Source organism: Pundamilia nyererei, unplaced genomic scaffold (genome assembly GCF_000239375.1).
Source record: "Pundamilia nyererei isolate P.nyererei 1_Seehausen unplaced genomic scaffold, PunNye1.0 scaffold00020, whole genome shotgun sequence".
NCBI classification, from domain to species: Eukaryota; Metazoa; Chordata; class Actinopteri; order Cichliformes; family Cichlidae; genus Pundamilia; species Pundamilia nyererei.
The window spans coordinates 3,017,656-3,038,419 of NW_005187421.1; the positions used below are offsets into that span (position 1 = coordinate 3,017,656).

General features: G+C 38.9%; 2 protein-coding genes across 16 annotated transcripts in view; both read left to right on the forward strand.

The window, feature by feature from the left end:
- tapt1a (transmembrane anterior posterior transformation 1a) overlaps positions 1-11,993 on the forward strand; it is a 24,075-nt gene extending 12,082 nt beyond the window's left edge. The window contains 8 exon segments of the mRNA XM_013909149.1: positions 25-97; positions 992-1,072; positions 2,402-2,511; positions 2,644-2,703; positions 2,829-2,897; positions 3,105-3,181; positions 4,698-4,867; positions 10,101-11,993. Coding sequence (XP_013764603.1) covers positions 25-97; positions 992-1,072; positions 2,402-2,511; positions 2,644-2,703; positions 2,829-2,897; positions 3,105-3,181; positions 4,698-4,867; positions 10,101-10,429 — 969 coding nt within the window. The 3' untranslated portion in view covers positions 10,430-11,993.
- Positions 11,994-15,761: 3,768 nt separating this feature from the next.
- prom1a (prominin 1a) overlaps positions 15,762-20,764 on the forward strand; it is an 81,909-nt gene continuing 76,906 nt past the window's right edge. For all 15 annotated transcript variants that reach the window (XM_013909172.1, XM_005726512.1, XM_005726513.1 and 12 more), the window contains exon 1: positions 15,762-16,465. In XM_013909172.1, coding sequence (XP_013764626.1) covers positions 16,237-16,465 — 229 coding nt within the window. In that variant the 5' untranslated portion in view covers positions 15,762-16,236. The remainder of the gene's footprint in view (positions 16,466-20,764) is intronic.

Here is a 20,764-nt window from a genome sequence, read left to right on the forward strand (position 1 = left end):
TTTTTTTTTCTTTTCTCTCAAACATAGTTTGTGGAAATCAAAGGAAGTGTGTTCAAGAAATTTGAGAAGAACAATTTATTCCAAATGTCCAACAGTGGTGAGCTATCCAGCGCTTTATCAAAAATGCAGTACATTATTAGTACTATTTTAGAAAAGTACTGGTCTAAAAATACATAAAACATGTATTTTATTGAATTTCACATCTGCTTTGTCACTGTCAACAATTACACTATAAAAATAATCACCAGTAAGAATGATTTGTTCGTAGTAACAGGAAAAGTTTAGAATCCAGACTAAATTATATACTTCGAAGTTCTCTGAAGCTTCTTTAAAACTGAATTATCCCTTGGAAATACTTGTACCAAAGTCAGAATGGTGGCGATAGATAGATTCATGACATTTCTATTGGATATCTTTAAAAAACTGATGGATGGATTTAAGTTACAGAATTGAATTAATCTTGCTTCATTGGGAAAGTTAATTCATTTTGCATTTTGAAAGAACAGTACAGCCAGTGTATTTGATTAAAAACTTTGGTTCTCTTTTTGTATTCCCAAAGGCACTGTTTTTTGTTTTTTTTTTATCTTGATCATTCTTATTGTAATCAGATGACAGGGGAACACAACAACCCTGAATCATCTGCCATTTGCCTCTCTGGTTACTCCATCCCAGTACAATGGCTGGTCATGGAGCTGGGCTCTTGTTACCATAAGATCATTTGTATGGATAATAGCCAAACCTTTGTAGCCACATTATTAAAATTATAATACAGCGATGCTTATAGGATGTACTGCTGTCGCAAAATCCACTGTAACATGAAATGCTTTTTGAAAATTCACAGATCTGTATTGTTGACTCAAGCTGTTTAGATATTGAACTACAGCAGACTGAAGACCATGTGTTCAGCTAAAATGGAGATGCTTATCTATCTAATATTCTTACACAGGTTTCTCCATAGATGGGAGACTATAATAACAATTTTTTCCCACAGATATCAAAGAACGGTTCACCAGCTATGTCCTTCTACTCATCGTTTGTCTCAGAAATATGGAGCAGTTCTCCTGGAACCCCGGTAATCATGTTTCCCTCCTTTAAACTATACTTTTATGCACATTTTTATATTACTAGAAAAGTAAGTTGTTGTTTTGTTTTGTTTTTTTATCATAAATGTCTTTAAAAGTAAAAAAACAACAACAACAACAACAGGAAAAAAACAGACTGGGGTCAGTGCTTGCCATGGTAAAAATGTTTACAAAAATCCTGAGCAGCTCCTTTCTTGCTGTTTCAGCTGATACATTGCAACACCTTGGGGAGTTTTCTCCAGTAAACCTCAGTCAATGAGACGGAGCAAAGTGAGGAGTGAGGGCTGGGATATTTCTCTATGACAGCTCTCTGAAAAGTCAGCTCCTCCTGCCAGTCTCAAAGTCAGACACACAGTAGATGACAGATGTGGCTTGTCAGCTGAAATCACAACACTGATTTACTAATACCAGCAGAGCTACTGTTGCTAAAGAGGTATATAAATCACAAAAACTTTCAAACAACATATAATTTGTCAGGTGTGGCTCAGAATGGGCTGAGCTTTTCTCAGTACAACAGCACAATATTTACTGAGCCCTAATGGATAAAGCTTAGCTGTTTTGTACATTAAATGGAAATGCCATTAAGTGAACACCTTTAAAAAATCATTAATGTTTCTCTTAAGAGTGACAAGCTCAGGCTTAATATTGCTTTAAATACTCAGTTTCACACTTGCTTCCCTTGTTTTTCCTGCTTCGTTGTGTTCATATGGGAGTGTCAAACAGAAGCAAGCTGCCTTAAAGGGAGAGTCTGGTCTTAAAAAGGGAGTTGTTAGAAAGTCTTGTTTAGGACAGACTGACTATGAGTATAAGACAAAGATTATTTTGACCTGCTGATCATGCAAAACTGATGTGGTTTAGTGAAACAGTAAAAATATTAAGGTGGCCATCATCTCAATTAATATGAGGATTTGCTGTTTTGGTATTTTTGTATCAATATGAATCAAACGCACTGGAAAATGATCCTTTTATTTTGGTTATGTTTTAGTATTTTCTGTTTAATACCCTATACCATTAACTGAATTAATTAACTTATTTTTGTAATTGCTCCAGTGGCTGCCCAAAGAAAACTTGCAGTGCTGCAAGTCCAGTATATTCAGTGAAGGTTTGCAGTAATGTAAATTTTCTTTGGGCAGCCACTAGAGAAACAGATACAATTAGAAGATGACTTAAATAATTTGGCTAATGGTGTAGCGTATTAACATAGAAAAAAATAAAACACGACCAAAACAAGGAGAAACATACATATACAAATATTGAAGGATTATTTGATCCTTCCAAAAATTTTGGCTAAAATAATTATCTTTTTTTCCCCCTCTCAGATCACCTGTGGGTGTTGTTCCCTGACGTTTTTATGGTTGTCACCTCTGAAGTTGCAGTTGATGTCATCAAACATGCCTTTATCACAAAATTCAATGACATCACTGCAGATGTAAGAACACAACCTGCTGTCCTTTCTTTCAGTCATCACCATGACTTTGCATGAGAACATGTATGATACTATATGGGATACCTTGCCTTTTTCTTTTTCCTGTACTGAATTATTTTCTTGTCCATTTTCCAGGTGTACAGTGAATATAGAGCCAGTTTGGCTTTTGATCTCGTCAGCAGTCGGCAGAAGAATGTAAGCAACTGCCTCGTTTTTTCACATTGCCATCATTATACTTACATAAACAGCGTGGAGCCCACGCAGCTAATCAATTCAGTTTTGTCAAGTGCTGTAATTTATGCTCGTCTGTCACTGTGTAGGCTTGTACTGACTACAGTGACTCAGTGGCCCGGAGGATGGGCTTCATCCCCCTGCCATTGGCTGTTCTGGTAAGAGAGAATGCAGTCTGTTGTTGATATTCAGGAACTAAATACCAGAATAGAGTTGGTCGTTGGCACACAAGCAAGTTTCAAAACTCCACGATGTTCTAAAAGTGTTTAATGGTTCTTATTATTGCTAAAATGAAATGTTTCCATTTTGTTTTCAAAATGGATAAATAATTCCATTAATACTGGTGTTTCTGTTTTTTTTAACAGCTCATCAGAGTGGTGATGAGTTCAGTGAGGTTGCAGGGAGCACTATCATACACCTGTGTACTGCTCTTTTATCTTGGGTGAGTTTTTAGAGTTGTCCTGTATAGATTTTTTTTATACATCCTGCAAAATGAGTGAGCTTTTAATCCTTATTATGCCACTTTACCTCACTGAAGATCTTTTTGTTGTTGTTGTTGTTGTTGTTTTAAATACATGCAAGTGTAGTTGAACCCCAGCTATTTGCAGTTCAGTAATCATATATTCACCTATTCACTTTTTTCTGTATTTGTACAGAAAATTTTGTTTTCTTAAAAAAGAACATTCTCCAAACAGTATGCAAATTTCAAATACAAAGCCTCCAGAAAATTAAAATATAGGCAATTATAAGCGTTTTTAGATGGGGTCTAAAGTTTTCCCAGATTTGAGCTATTCGCGAGCTGTTGTGGTCCCTAACCCCCACGAATACCAGGGCTCGACTGTAATATAATCTGACCATGAAAAGTATCTTTAGGAAAGATTGATGACTGAAACTGGTCTTTGTGATAACCCCTTCTGTTTAGTAAACTAAATGCTTAACCCACTTAACATGACATGTTTTTTTAAGTCAGTAAAGACTAAAATATTGGGATACTTTAATTTACTTATAGTGTGCTAGTTATGGAGAGAACCTCACACAAACATCGTCACATGGCGAAGGTAAAAACATGGTTGCGTTGTCTCGTGGATGCACACTCACCCATGCAGGCACTGTCATAAACACACATTCATATTCAGAGACACACACAGTTACATAAGCATTAACATTGTGCTCTCACATCCACCCTGTGCTGAGTTGCTGATAGCCTTGCTCATTCTCATTTGCCGGATCCCATCGGGGCACGTACCATTGAAGAGTTTCCCTTAGGGTGAAGAATACAATGTTGTCATCTCTAGTGCCATCTCTGGCCTCCCCTATCCTCCGATTTAAAAATAGCCCTAGCTTGAACAGACCGCTGTGCCTTGGCAAAGATTCAGCTGCGCTGACACGCTCTGTCACAGCAAGGAGTGGTCCACAGACCCAAATGTGTCTGTCTCTCACTCATCACAGTACCAGACTCTCGGCCTTATAGCAAAGCCCACAAACACAGAAAGACAGTGCACACTAACATCCTGGCGTAAGTGGTGGGATGTGAACACTGGCGATTGAAGCCAGATGGTAAGAGATTCATTATAGCTATGCCCTAGTTCAAGATAGCATTGTGATAAAATTTCAGCACTAAATAAAACAAAGAAAGATTCAAAAAGCTATTATATGAATGGTAATTTGCATTAGAAGACTGTGTTTTGATCAAAATGTAGACACCTAATGTATTTATTATTTAATTTAGCCCGCAGACTGGAAAAAACTACAAAGCTTTAATATGTTTGAAATTAAAGCTGATTTTAAATTATGGCATCACTTTAAGTTAGAGTAAGTTTTTTTTTTTAATAGACTTTCATCTGTCCAGACTAGCTGGATGGTACATTTAAAGCTCTGTAATACTACCTGAAGAACAGGAAAAAAATCTAGTCTTTTTCTAATCAAATATCCCCTTTCCCTCCCCTTTCCCTTTGTAGACTGGTAACACTGAAAGTGTTGAACAGTATTGTACTCCTGGGGAAATCATGTGTCTATGTCAAGAGAGCCAAAATGGAGGACAAACTGTTTGAGAGGCCCTCGACTGCACCATCCTCCTCTGCCAAGAGCCCTAGCAAAGCTGACCCAGCCAGGTGCCGCACACCTTCAGGTAAAGAAAAAACCCCTCAAAAGATTAAGATGAGAAAAAACCTTGGTTATAATAAAAATCCCAGATATGTTATGGATTAATATTTTGTAAAAGCTATTATTTACACCCACAAGGATCCATAGGTTTCAGTCCCCATGGCATTTATGACTACAACACTAATTATCTCTTGAAGGGATTCAGCATGACTCATGAAACATTTGCATGCCAGAGAAATGTGAAAAGTCAAACAGCAAACTGTTTTTGTGTTAGTGGTTCTTTTTAAAGATGAATTTAATAGATAATTGTAAATTACACATAAAAGCAATTACATTTTATATCTATAAATGTGATGCTTTCTAAACAAGATGACATCAGCTGTGACCTCAAGCGTAGAGCATGTCACCAGTAGCTTAACCAGTCGGTAATAAATTATAATCAAACATTCAGCGCAAAGAAAACCAGAGTTTGACCTTGTCTAATGGTCAGTGCTACCAGTCATTTTACGTAATTATACATTCACCTCAGCTTGATTATACTCACTTTTACTAATTACACTGTATCTATCAGGTCTCCAACAGTCAAGAACATGCAGAACATGAAGCACTGACATAAATTATTAATATTTAAATAGCTACAGTACAAATATATCATAAGTATTTATTTGGAATTACATACACACCACCTTTGAACAAAAAACTTTTGGTTGAAACTTTTGTGGTATTTTGAAGTCTGAATCTTATTTTAGAGATATGAAAAATGCTGGGACCTGAGAGGGTGTTGTTTGGCTGGCAGGAATAGATATCTTGTAAATGAGACGTCCTGGGATTTAATTTTGTTGATGAATGTTTCGTATTGCTCTTTCTCCTACACAGTTGTTCTCTTTCTTCCTTTCTTTCTTTCATTTTGTTCAGCAATAGAAACCTGTAATGGTTTTCAAAAGAAAACAATGTTTTATTACTCTTTATGTCTCAGACTACCATTCAGAATAGCAATTTACATATTTGTTGAAGTGATGCTAGATATTGCTTTCAGTCTCATGCAATTTCTAAAGTCTTACCAAATGGGCCCCCCACCTAACAGAGTTACGTTGATCTTTTTAGGTATCTAGTTGGCACTTAAATGTAAATGTTGGACATTTAGCTGACATTTAGGTACAGACAAATGTGGCAACAGGTAAAGCCCCGGCTCAGCTTCAGACATTTAGTGGAAACAAGCAAAAATTGGGGATCCTTGAAACCTTGATTTGATTTGATTTGATTTTTTTGGGTCAGGTAAGTCTTTTCAAGATTACAGGTTAGCACTTGATTAATTCCCTCAGCATTTAAAAAAAAAACAAAACAAAAAAAACACAACTCTGTGATCCCAAAACTATTTTGCGGGGCAAAAAAAAAAAAAAAAATCAAACAGTATACATAATGTTTTATCTACTTCCTTTTCTTTCCTTGATGCTTATTTCCAGAGCTGCAATGAATTGATATTTGTCATTGTGTAACCTGGTACATTATGATGTTAATTACAAAATGAATCTGTTATGCCTGGAGATGTTTTTGTCAAGCAATTAATAACTACTAATGCAACATTTGATTTGCTACAGTATAGAACTTCAACCTTTTGATTAGATGATGAATTTAATTTGTCTGGGCTCAAAAACATACATTTATCAAATGTGTTTTGTTATTCAACTTATTGAACAAATTCTTCATTTGTCTTCTATATTTGATAGAATGGACAAAGGTGGGCACAGTATTCTCTGGTAAATTATACAGACATATCCAGCACTACACTTAATGTAGTAAAACGTACAACGTTGCAGTGTTCTGTCATAGCACTTTGTACTGGATCGTCATCTTATGTCATATTCTAAGAAAAAGACTATTCAACAAAAAAGTACACAGCAAACCCTTTTCTGTAGTCTGATATTTACACGTGAATTTCCTCAAAAGAGTTTAGTTCATAGTCTGGCATAGAGTTTCACTGGTCCCGCACCTACGTTTGATGAAACAGATTTGGAGGTGACACTATCTCCCTGTCATCCTCAGCCAAATCCCTGCAGATCTTTTCTCCCGTGTGTGCCTCAGACCCGCCTGCTGTGCCGAAGCAGGAGCTTTAAAATGACAAAGATCCTGATGGTGCATCATGTCATGGAACATCAAAAGCATTCATGTTTCTAATGAATCTGGTTTCTCACAGAGCTCCAGCAACATGGCTTACAGCTTCACGCTCCAGCATGCAGAGTATAATAATAAATGCTTTGAGGTTGTGGGAAGCTAATGCAAGTCTCTTTATGCTTTCTTCATATTTAGCTTTTGGGATTTGAACCGTCGACCTTAAATACCATGCTCACTTTTCTGACATTAAACTACTTTGGTGGGCGCCTCAAGCTTTACCTGCTGCTCAACTGGATTCACTGCACTATGTCTTTGTCTTTGCAATGCTCTGCCTTCAAATAATACGAAGATCTGCCATCTGTCTATACTGCATGTTTTTGTCCAAAGGGGAGAAATGTGTAATGAGCGGTTTCACAGTAGCCATTTCAAGCCAGATGGTGGTTAACTTTTATTAAAGCTCACATATCTCCAGAGAAATGGAGAAAGCTGCAATGTGTGACTCAAATAACAGATCTATAGATTTTTTTTTTTTCTAGGGTTGAAGGGAATGTAGCCCCCTCGACTATACCTGGAAAAATTAGTTAGGAAGTTAATATAAAAATTAGATAATGGGATATTTAATAACAACAGACATCATCTGTCTGTCTGTACACAATACACAAGAAGCGCTAATTTAGCGCTTGATTTTTTTTGTTACATATCATTGTAATGTAAAAGCTAGTGAAACCGATATCTGGTTCCTTAGCAGCTAAATGACATTGACAAAACTGACATGAGCATCTGGCCTGGTTGCTTTATAGTGGAAGACAGCTTAAGGCTAGCATGCTATGATTTTGTTCCTGCTCTGTGCCATTGATTATAAGGAGTTGAGGCTATTAGTGTGACTGTTGACCTGTCCAGACTGTAGCCTCCTATCAACCAGTTTCTAGGATAAACCACAGCCCACCTGGGGTGGCTGTAGCTCAGGTGGTAGAGCAGATCAGCTACTGATTGGAAGGTTGATGGTTCGATCCTTGGCTTCCCCAGTCTGCATGCCAAATATCCTTGGGCAAGATACTAACCCCAAGTTGCTCTCTGATGCGCTCATCGGAGTGTGAATGTGTGTGAATGTTTATTAGTTTGCACTTGAGTTTAGAAGTGCTTGTATGAGTGGGTGTGAATGGGTGAATGAGGCATGTTGCATACAGCGCTTTGAGTACTCCGGGAGAGTAGAAAAGCACTATATAAGAATCAGTCGATTGAATTAAACCTGTGACCATAATTTGGATAAGTGAAGTGGTTAAGGAGATGAGAGGATGGCTATCAACTGATACTGTATTTTTTTCTTCTTTGTTTGTTGCAGAGTGATTTTTGCCATCAGGGTAACTAATAGTTTCGATTTTTCCATCTTCGGTGTAGAATCTGAACTGCTTTTACATATTTCCTCAGGTTCTGTGTTAATGAGGAACACAAGAATAACTGAGTGTACAACTATAGCAGCAGAGCATTCACTACATCATGTTTTGAGGTAGAAGACTCTGTCTGATCGGTTTATCAATATTTTGCTAATAAGAAAATGCTTCTAAAAGTAAGCCATTTGAACAATCTTTTTTTTTTTAATACATTTATAGTTTTTATTGCCTGTCTGATAAAATAGTTTGCTTTGCTTTTCCTAGGTTTCAGTTCAGGATTCTTTGAGTGTCATGTTTCTCTTATAACAGCTGTGATTATGCAAATGATGACTATTTCATTCATATAGTTTAAATATATAATTTTTTTCCTCAGTTCAAATCAAAAAATATCATTGATGCTGTCAGGTCTCAGTAGAAAATGGCTTCTTTTTTTTAAAAAAAATTTGAACTGCCACACAATAGATAAGTTGTGAAAATGAGGAGCTTTGATTGGTCAGAGTCCACCTTTTCTGTCATGGGAAGAATTTAAGACTCTCAAAAATGTGACATTCACCACCTAATAAAACAGCAGTACTGTGAAGCCTGACCCCATCAGAATAAATGAAATGGTGAAGCTTAGAAAGGGTGTGCACGCCACTGACAGGTATGCCTCATTTTATATTCTTCACTGATTTAATGCTAAATTATTTAGGTGGAACCGAACGTGGAATTTTCCTATATTCTGTTTGCCTAAAACATTTGCTTTCTTTTATTTTGTTTTGGGGTTTTTTTGTTTTGTTTTTTGATTTTTGTTTTTTCATGGCTTTTATCATGGTTGATGTTTTTTTTTTGTTTTTTTTTCTTTCTTTGATAGCTTAGACACACACATGTAGTGCGTGTCTAACCTACACAATCCATTTGCTCAGTGTGTTGTAGTTTTCTCTCTAGTTAAATGTCTATTCATCTCTGTCTACAGAAAGAACCAAAAGTTTGCTGTAGTCTGATAGCCCAGGGCGAGGCAGTCGTCTCTGTGGACAGTCTTCTTGCTCAATTCTCTCTGATATGATGAATTATTCTGTTTAATTGATTTTCCTAAAGTAACTGTGCTCTACTCTCAAAGTGAAAAGCCTTTGCAGTGTTTCTCTAAACATAATGAAGTGAATTGTGAGGTCCAGCTGTGCTGGTGTATGTTTTACATCAGCATCTTTTTCTGGGTGTTTTCTCTCCTGCTGTGTTGAAACTGGTTTGTCCAGTTATTGTCCGTGCAGATGCAGTCAACCTCCACCCGCCTATCAGTTCGATTTTAGAATCAGAATTAATAAAGTATTGTGATTCTGAAACTGAACTAGCACACAGCTGGACCTCATATGACGGTGGGATTAATCTTAATAACTGGAAAAACCAGTGGAATTATGTCTTTTAAATGTTAAGCTTGTCTACACAGACATTAATCAGTTTTCACTTGCCTCACACTTGTTTGATGAAAGGGACATGCTTGAATAAATCTAGCGGTCTACTCTGTACAGCTTGCATTTTGCCTGCACTGTGGGTGTGAAGATTTGTTTACTTGTGTTTTACTCAACTTCCTACAGTGATTGGACTGCACAGAGCACTGTTCCTAAGCTCACGCGTAGAACTGAGACGAGCGGGATTGAAGCTGCTGGGTTGGCTCTTTGTTAAAGCCAGTCTTAGTGGCAAATTACCTATGCATAAATGAACCCATCTACATGGTATTTGTTTTGTCATTAAATGTGTTTTTAAATGTGTTCCTCACAGGTGAATCTAAGGTGGTGCAGATCCCTGCCACTCCCTGCAGCCCAACATCCTCTTCCATCTCGTCTGTGACCACTCAGCCTATCCCTAGGACTGATTTGTTTCCTCCACCATTTACCTATCCCTCACCTGCTAAACCAGCTAGCCGTCCACCTAGTCCACCTTCTGATGCTGATGCTGAACAACTTCCATCCATGCTCTTAAAGGAAGATGACGAGGATGAGGAAGAGGAGGAGGAGGCACAGCTGCCCTCTGAAACAAAGCACAAGACCTCCAAAAAAGACCTCCTTGAGATTGACCGATTCACAATCTGTGGAAACCGCATTGACTGATCAGCCTCCAAGCAGCCACTGATGTAGCGACTAACCACTCAGGAAAGACGGAGACCAATGGCCTCCCAGCCTGGCTCTCCTGGCCAACAGCAGCAGAACGCTGAGTACTTATAAAATCAGTGACATTACAGTAAATTATTGTTAAAAAAAAGAAAAAGTCAGACAATCCTGCTGCTGTTGAAAGCTGAAGTCGAGAAGTTTCACAGGGAAAACTTCACCTGGCTGATAAAACAGAAGAGGACAGAAAGTGAGTGTTGCAGCCGAGTTGTCAGGATGAACTGGCATATGTCAGAGCGTGTGTGTGTGTGTGTGTGTGTGTGTGTGTGTGTGTGTGCACGCGCGCGATTTAGGATCAGGGTTGGGGTGCGAGAGTGTGTGCGAGTGAGCATATGTGTAAGTGTGAAGGCACTCTAGCACTTCCTGTATGAGCAGCAGTGGGACCAGAAGGAGAGAAGTTTCTCAGTTCGCTCAGCAGCCAGAAAAAACTTCCAAACTCTGACATCAAAAGTGACACTTGAATGATGAGAATTTGCTTTTTTCCACCAGAAAACAAGTGTTGGGGTTTATTTTAAGTACTAAACATTCAACATATGAAATTTTGCAAGAAAACAAAAACAGAGGTTATTTAAAACATCTGAGCTAAGAAATGTAGCTCTGTTATTATATGGCAGTTTGCAACCCAAGGATCGCAAAATTCTCATCTCTTTTTTACATTGTGGTTGTCTAGAAAATATTCAGATGAACTTAAAAAGCAGAGCAGAAAAAACTGGAGTCAAAACTGAATAATGAAGGGTTTTTACTCAGACATTGTTTTGATTTAAGAGACTGAAACTGACATGACTGAAAGGTTAGGAAACATGGCTCTGAACGGTTACACACTGTCAATATTAGAGATCTGTTGATTAAAGTCCGTACCTCAGTGAAGCTGGTTCAAATTTTTCAATCCAGTATGAATTACAGGTGTTGCAAACACAGCTAAAAACAGTGATTATTTTTTAGATTAAAAAACATTCATTTACACAGCCATTAGGTAAAGACATTTGCAGCCATCCTGCGCCTTCGCCATCTCAACAGCCTTTCATTAAACGACCCAGTCAGCGTACAGTATTAGCCAAAGCAGTTAATGACTGCTGACTCTAAATCTGCTGCATCTACCACCCACTTACATAGCCAGTCATAGAGCAGAAGTCCTTTTAAAATTATGGAAAAAGTGCATTTGTATGTCATAGCCCATTATAATCTTGATTTTCCAATCACTTAGTTTAAGACAGTTTACACGCAGCTATCTGTTAAATGGACATAATCAATGGGAAGAGTTCTCTTTTGGTGGGGTGCCTCAAATTGGAGCATAATTTTTTGATGAATGGTATTTAATCTTTAGTTACTTTTGAATGCACTGATGGGCCGTATTGCCTTTAAATACGGTCATGTTTCTCATTCGACTCTAGTGATGCTCTAATGTTTACATCTTAGGATAATAGAAGCAATATTTACACAACAAAATGCCTTTTTTGTGTGTGTGTTTTAAGATTTTTATTTTTTTTGACTGACCTTGCAGAGTTGTTCGCTATGATTTTTTTTTTTTTTTTTTTTTTTTTTTTTTGTAAATTACGTGAATCATCTAAAAGTAAAAACACCTTAAAGAGACCAGGAATGTCATCAAGTTTTAATTTGACACCCATTTGTGTAATTTAGTTTAAACATAATACATTTTTTGCAACTTTATTAGAAGTTTATGATTCAAATTCGTGCCAAATCTTTCAATCACTTTTGTTTCATCTGATCTGAATTGTAAAATTACGGCAATATGTCACTGAGCACTTTCTTGTTTCCTCCATGTTTACAAAGTTGATCTTAGCATTTTGATTGACAGCAGCTAATCAAAAATGGTAGAGTTAGACAAACCCTTCACTCACACTAATTATTTTATAATCATCAGATTAAAAACTCAGGTCACTTGTGTTCACGTTCCGCTTTTTTGACGCACTCTGCCCATCGCTTCTTTTATTTGGGGATGTAAAAACAAGTACTTTTTTGGTTGTAAAATACTTAACAGTGATATATTTAATGTTATTTTGGCAAAGAAAGCTTGCTTTTTGTTTTTTTTAAACAGAAGGTGTATATAGTGTTTACATGTATCAGCATCTGTTTGATTGTATTTTGGAGAAACGTTTCTTTATTGTAATAAGGATGATCTATTTTTGGAGCTGCCTGATGGAGCTGGTTCAGTCTTCACTGTACACAGAGTTGGTGCTGATGTTCCAGGTGTGCAGTGGAGATCTGACCGAACCTCAACTGGGCCCAGCTGAGCACACCTGAGCTTAACTGGGTTAATGGATATAGAAGCACTGTAGAAGTGCTCTTATGCAAGCTGCGATGGTCCAGTACACTGCCTGCTTTGTTTCCTCAGTTTGATTCCATATTTAATTCCTACCTTGATATTGTATGAACTTGCCCATTTGGAGTAATAAAGTTGATTTCTTAAGTGTGCTGTTTTATTGTAGCTACATGCAGAGCTAAAGCATTCTGGGTTGTGTTTTTGAGGGTATGTATTTGGAAAAAGTTCACTTTCGATCCTCAAATTATTTGCTGTTTAACTCAAGTTCATGACTGAGAATCAGAATTATTCAAACTTCAAGTCTGAAACTATGTTTTAAAGTTCACTGTGAGTATGTGCAAGCTTATTTTACTTACCCAAATGCAGCATCATACCAAACGTTTTGTATTAAATTATATGATAATGCTTGTTATCTAATGATCCATCATTTCAGATGATCCTGACCTGTATCACTCGCTCTCTGTGATACACTCGAACTCTGGATGAACATTGGGAACTGGATCTTGAGTTGGGATTTTGTAAGGTCAAGACCGAACGTTCATTGGTAAAAGGTTCTTACAGCTCTATGAATGAAATCATAGAAACTGCTTTGCTTGCAGGACAGTTGAGCAAACTTTTTGCTGACGGATACCAGTGGTGTGATAAGGATGCAGGCTACAGAAACATGCAGGCCTACAGTGCTTCCAGAAGTGAATGTTTTTAATTTAGCCATTTAAAGAACCACTCATCAGTGGCTTTAGCTTTCAGAGTACAAAGTCAGATTAGGATTTCCTTTTTTTTTGTTGATGACAGGAAGCATCAAGGTGCTTCTTTTTCCCCCCCGTCAAACTTCCTGTAAGCTTTATCCATGAACCCTGCCTGACCTGATACTGGGCTGCACAGTACCTGAGTACCTGTTCAGAAGTGAAGGACAGGCAGAGTAAATCTGTAACAGACATTCTTAGAGGGCTAAGCTCCTTACACTGCTGAGAACTGAGACGAGCTTCAGCTCTGTCAGATCTGACAGGAATTTGTCTTGAGAAAGGTTGACGGGAATGATAGTGACACTTGGACAAAGTCCACATCCATACGCAAGATATGGTGGTCATTTACATTCCAATTTCTGAAACATCTTACTTGATAAAATTATTAAAACCAATATAGGGAAGACTATCAGCAGCTGAAATAAGAGAAAAATTATCTGTAGTCATGATGCAGCAAGTGTTAAATTTATCGTCTTTCTAGAGCAGTATGAAAAAGGAGGACAGAATTTAATCTTGCATTTATATTTTTAATGAGATCATTTAGTTGTAGATACACTAAAAACTGTTCTTAATGAATCTACTAATTAATTCTACTGCCTCAGTCTAGCATATCATGTGTCTGTAAAACTGAAAGTCTCATCTGCTCCTCTGCAGGTCTAATGAGTGTGTGTTGTCACTGAAGAAATGTATTCACAATCAGTGATCAAAGGTTTCCAAACAGGAGGCCCCTCTGTCACCAGGAGCTGGGGCCCCATGCACTCCAGAAAGAGGACAAGGATGTTACTGTGTAAAGAGACAGAAGCAAAACCCACCTGTTTGCTTCTCTGCCAATGAAATCAATCCTATGAGCTGCACGCAGGTATCCTCTGTCTGCCCTCTGGGGGAAAAGGTCAAAGGTCAGGAAGGTGAAGAGCCTGATAGTGGGAAGAAGAGAAAGCTGACTAGGGAATAGCTGATACAAGAAAACATTTTTACATTAGAAATTATGTAAGATATTGTATTGTTCACATTTAAAGAACATGTTGAAGAGCATAACAATTACATTTCTAATTTCTGAAATGAAAAAAGGCAAGTAAGTAAAACTCTGCTTTCAAAAGATATTTGAAGGAAGTCAGTCATTCCATAAACCTCATCTCCTCAGGAAGGTTGTTCCGGAGTCAGAATCTAAGATGGCGAAAACACAACAACCTTCAGATTTAAACCTCAGCCTGGGAACAGCCAGAATGGCCCCACATGAACATCTAAGGCTGTAATCAGCTTATTAACTTTGAGTCTAACTTAAATAAGAGTAATTATACTTCTGTAGTGGATATAATGATAATATTCCCCCACAACTGACAATTTAAAGCTGCAGTGAACAGAAAAGGTGAAAGAGAAAAAAAAGCCTTTTTCCTCTTTTTTTCTTCAGTGCATGGATACTCAGGTGTTTGATACTTGGCAAATGTAATTCAGTGCTGCTTTTGGCTTCACACAGGACCCCAACCCCACTCTCCCAGATAAAAGCCTTCTGCCTGACCCACTGGAGCACCACATATTACATTCGACATGGACTTTATACTGCTTAATACCTGGTCTGAAAATGTACATGTAATCGGTCATTCTCATTTCCGGGGAATAAAATAATCTGCTTTTAACAAATCTACTGTCCTATAGGGAACAAGGTGTCCTAGTGCATAAACCATAAAGTTGGCCTTAGACATCACTTTTCCTCCCAACTTGGCATGTTTCAACTTGAAGGGTTACCTCTGTGGAGCAGTGTATTTTAACCCACAGCCACAATAGTGTCCCCCTAAAAAAATTGTTTTTAGTTCTTAAAACTAACCAGTGGGTGAAAGCTAGCTGCAAATGTCATATAAGAAAATGAAAGTTGTAACTGTTTAAAGTATTTATTTGAAAATTAATCAGCTTTCTTAACACAGTAACACTGCATATTTATTACAGCTAAGATTTCATTATTATCACAACTAGAATTCCTGTTGTGGAAAAAAAACATTCATTGTCTTTTTTCAAGCTCACATCTCAGCATTTTTAAAAATAACGCTTAATGTGGGTTGTGTAGATGGATCTTATAAACAATCCAATGCTATCAAAAGGTGAGGAATTAATTGTAAACATGTTTAAGTGATACTAAAGTCAAATATTGCTGGATAAGCATGATTTTCTAATATAAAATCGAATGATTTCCAGCAGACCCGAGGGAACAGTGCCTCAAAACGGCATTTCAATATATGTAAACTGTCTAAAGGTGGTTTTAACGTGTTCGGCCCCAAACTAATCTCTCCAATCAAAACGTTAGTAGGTTAGATCTTTAAGATTCTACTTCCTCTCCCCGGCAGGAGGAGCACCTCCCTCTGGACCCGTCCTCCCTTTGCAAACGGCGGCGCGCACCATCGCCCGCTCCCGTGACGCAGCGCATCCCCGTGCTGCACAGATGCCGGAGTGGAAGCGACAGGCGCGCTCATCCAAACGCATCGAACACAGGGGACGTGGAAGAAGATCGTCCGATTTGCGTCCGTCTAAGAGCTCCAGACCGCGGGGAACGATGCTCGGAACAAGTCGCTCGGTGGGAAGCAGGACTTAAAAAGCTGCGGAACACTTTTATCTGTATTCTCTCTTTTCCCCCACTCCGATAATAATCAAGATTCCGGGCAGTCGCCGTCCAGTTTTCTCGATCACTGAGAATTTAGTTCCAGTTTCACGACAGGTCGGTGTTTCGTTTGGACACGATGTGGAAGCCGGGAACCCTCCTCCTGCTGTTGCTGTGGCTGGCATCCGGCGAACTCCAGCAAGAGACGGAGCCGCGGAGACTCCCACCCCCAGGAAAGTTGAATTTCGGCTATGTGCCAGCGGGAGTTTACGAGACGCTGGCCCATTACGAACCTGGACCGATAGGGATTCTGTTCCACATGGTCCATGCTTTCCTGTATGCGGTACAACCCAACGCTTTTCCACACGGTAAGCATCCCCAATCGAGCTCACGGTGGCTACAGCACAACAAATGCAGACCGAGCCCTGGGCAACGTGTCTGAAATGTATATGGAAGTCATGGGGGAATAAGTTATGAGAATCTATGAGTGTTGTTCCCGCTTGGTTGTCTTGTGGGACGCAAACAGGGACACGAACAAGAGAGAAACTGCAGGTTATTATACTGGATTACAAATTGACTTTTTTAAACGTTTTTATAAATTAGGCACATAAATATTTATTCTAGTTTTGTGGATATTGGGTTAGGAATCAAAACTTTGAATTTTATAGCGCTTCTTCGGTCTCACTGCGTGAAAAAGGTGTCCACTTGCGGATTGGTCCAGTTGTGCGTCATGCGCCCCGTTCAGCGCTCACAGCACGCACTTGAAGGTGGTGTTTCTGCCTGCGGCGCACTTTGTGTCAGGATAATTACAATTAATGAGCCTCCCGCTGACAGCAGCGGTGCACGTTGTTTTTGCCTCTGTGAATGAACGTCGTTGGGTAGTTTGTTGCTATGAGCACCCGAAGAGCTTGAACGCGCATGGCTTTACATTTAATGCAATTATACCTGGCTACTTAACCACACCCCCACACACGGAGGTGTCTCTGTGTGTGTTTAATTGGGTATTGGGTGCTCAAAAGACTCTACTCCACTGTATGCATTTCAGTCGAAGAAACATTTTGCAGATTAGTATCTCTCTGAGTCACCTTGTTAATTGAGTAATCCCATAAACCCCTGCGCCATATGCTGTTGGCGTTTTTAGTTTTCAGTTTGTCACCGGCAGTTGGGGGCTCATGGCCTAATCCTATGGAGCAGACAGACCACTGCGCAGTGAAGCTGTTAGTTCATTCATGGGTGCACACACTAAATAATCCAAGGAAGAGGGTGGAAGTCATGTGGAAACAGTGGGATAGGATAATAAACGACAGTTCAGAGACATGTATGTTTAATTTCTTTGACTAGAAATTTCACGCAGATGTTTTTCTTTTTTCTTTTTTTTTTTGGGGGGGGGGGGGGGTCATGAAAGGAAATTTTGCAAGTAAAGGTCATTAGTTATTAATAGAACCTGTGCATGTTTGCATATCTAAATCCAATTCTGTCAGGGCTGCTTTGATTATAAGGCTACAAGCTGGTTTGCAGGAAACCATTGGCCTTTCACGGCTTGTCAACTACATCTCTTGCGCTGCGCCATTACATAACTTGGAGTTATGTTAAAATCTATAAGATGAGCCAGAAGAAAGATCTGCACTCGGTTTCCACTCCAGTGGTTTGTGACTTGAAGTGGCGCAGATGTCAGAGTGGAGCACTGTTTAGGCTGGGTCGACCTGGGTGTCGTTTCTCTTCAGCCTGTGATAAGATACAGTGTTAACGTTGTTACAGCAGGCTTTTAAAGAATGAATCACTGAATCCTGTAGCAAAAAAGGCTCTTAAATTCTGTTCATCTGTTTCCTAATCACATCTGATTTAAAGGGACCGTTCACTCCCAAACAAAACAACACCTTGTCTTTTGGCGTGATCCCACTACTAACTACCATTCATTTGTTGGGCATTTGTTTGAGATGATGATGGCTACAACAAATGTTTTATTTATTTTCTGTTAGAAAATGAAGATATTAGAAAATGTGCAAATGAACATTTTGCTATATATACACACAAACACACACACTAGTTCTGTGGATGTGTCTTTATTTATGTATTTATTTTTGTGGATACATTTGGACCATGACAAATCTTGTTATTCATATCCCAATACAGACGAGCAGCGTCAGCCACTCATTCCTTCCCCAACATCTGGACCAGGTGTTTGTTTCAAAGGTTTCTCAAACCCATAATTGAAAGCAAAACCATACTCAGAGCATTAGCAGAGAATGAGTCATTTTTAATATTTTTTGTAATTTATTTACAGTTGATTGACAAGCACTATATGGGCGAAGGTATCGGGCCACACCTTTAACCTTTGAATTCAGGTCTATGAAATCAAGCACCTTTCCATGTAGTCTGCCTTTAAAGACAATTGTAAAAGAATGGCCTGACTGAATTTGAGTGAGGTACTGTAATAGAAAGCCACCAGTGCAGCAAGTCAGTTCATAATATTTCTTCCTATCTAGAAAAGAATAGAATAGCCCTTTATTCTAGACCACGACACACCATAAAAAGTTACAGAACAGGGTCACCAAGTGCTGAGGTGCACAGTGCAAATGGTAAAAGTCAACAACGTTCAGCTGACTGAATAAATGCAGAGTTCCAAACCTCTTCTCGCAATAACATCACATATGTCATGAGCTTCGTGGCATTGGTTTCCATGGATGAGCACTGCAGGAGTAATGTGTAGTTGGCGCAGTACCTTTGTTGATGGAAAAAGGAGAAGGTTGAGCTACAGAAAAGGATAGCATACCATCCTTTAAATCAGGGGTGGGGAACTCCAGACCTCAAGGGCTGGTGTCCTGCAGTTTTTAGATGTGCCCTTGATCCAACACAGCTGAGTTAACCGGCTAAATTACCTCCTCAACATGTCTTGAAGTTCTCCAGAGACCTGGTAATGAATTAATCATTGGATTAGTTGTGTTGACCCAGGCTGATATCTAAAACCTGCAGGATACTGGCCCTTGAGGCCTGGAGTTCCCCACCCCTGCTTTACATTAACATGCAGGCATTTGCATATATAGGTCTTACTTTTCTCATTTATCCACTACATCTACCTGAACATTGCTTTGGGTAGCACAGAAAACACAATTATTGTCATATTTTCAGATTTTTGAATAGACAGCAGAGTACTTGTGTTTCATGTTAATGTCAGTTAATGAAACTGTTTTCCTTTTTTAAATTATAGCTCCAATATCAAAGGTTTCATACATGTGCTATATCCCCGAGGCTTGTTCGACCCTTGTGGATTTTTATCCAATACAGTCAACAGCCAGTTAGGCTAACCCTATAAACAACTGTGAGATGAACATTATGTTGATGAGTAATTAGCGACGCTCCATCATCACATCTCTTACTATCAGTGCGCATAGCACATTACATTGAGCAATGTCTTTATAATCTCATGAATGCTCAATTTAGTCAGCTGATGTGTTCATCACGCTGTATGTGCGGCAAGCGGCTCCGAGCTCGTAGGAGGTTTGATTAGAAAAGAAGCAACAAATGTCTTTCATCAGCACCCACACAAATCGAACAAACAGCGACATATTCTCTAACTTTTTTGTCTCCAACAGCTGCAGTGTGGAAGCCTCCAGGAGCTGTTGACGCCTCCCTCACACTTACCCACACTCTCACCGACACACAGATGCTACAATCCAATACTCAAGCTGATGTATAGGATCACAAACCCTTTTTACACTGCAATTTCACAGCAGTTCTGGCTTTGTGATGAATTCTTCTCATTAGGATGTTGACTTTTTTTCATCAAAAGTGAATGGATACTTTCCAAAAAAGCCCAGGGTCCTGTGTAACCTCTGACACCAGAGGTTACAGATGCAGGGGAAGTAGTAGTATCGCTGTTGTGAATTGAAAAGTTTGCAGTGTTAGAGGTTTGAGCCCTACTCCCTCAAATGCACAAGGGTGCTTGAGCAGGACACTGAATCATCTGTGTTTGTTAAAGCAAAGGTGAATGATCTCAAGACCAATGCAGCAAACTGGTTTACGAGCCAGCTGGTAGGGAAATCGCAAGGAAAAGGAAAGGACTGTGCTTTCTTCTAGGCAGCGTCTGAACTTTCAAAATAAGAGCCAATACACTAGTAGATTTCAGATTGTGTCCTCATAGTGCCCGCACTCATCCTAATATTGCAAGCTCATTTAGAAACTTTTTCTTTTACTCTCATCCAGTTTGCCTGTCAGGGGAATGATTAAGTAGCAATGACATGCTTTGCTCAAAAGCATTTCAGTAGAAAACATGAATGTAGGTTGACAATATTGATATCAACAGTATCAGAAAGCATTCAATCAATTCCGCTTCCCGAATTAGTAAGAATGTAAACATGACATAATAGTTGCATTTAGTTGCATCTATTTAGGTTTTCATGTCTGCTAATTAATCCTGGTGTAAGTCAGCCATCGCTTGAGAATAGCTGTGCATTAAGTTGCGTCTGCGGTTTTGAAATGTACCATTTCATGCCTGTGGGTGAGCGCAGCTGGGAAGCCAGTGCCAGCCATTATCGTGCAGCAGATCCCTGTTGGAAAGTGTTTCCTCATTAGTGTTTCCTTTTCTCAAGAAACCATGTTTAGGTGGAATTCAGACCACAGAGGACGTTTTTCAAAGAACCTAACAGTTGCCAGGGAAACCCATCACT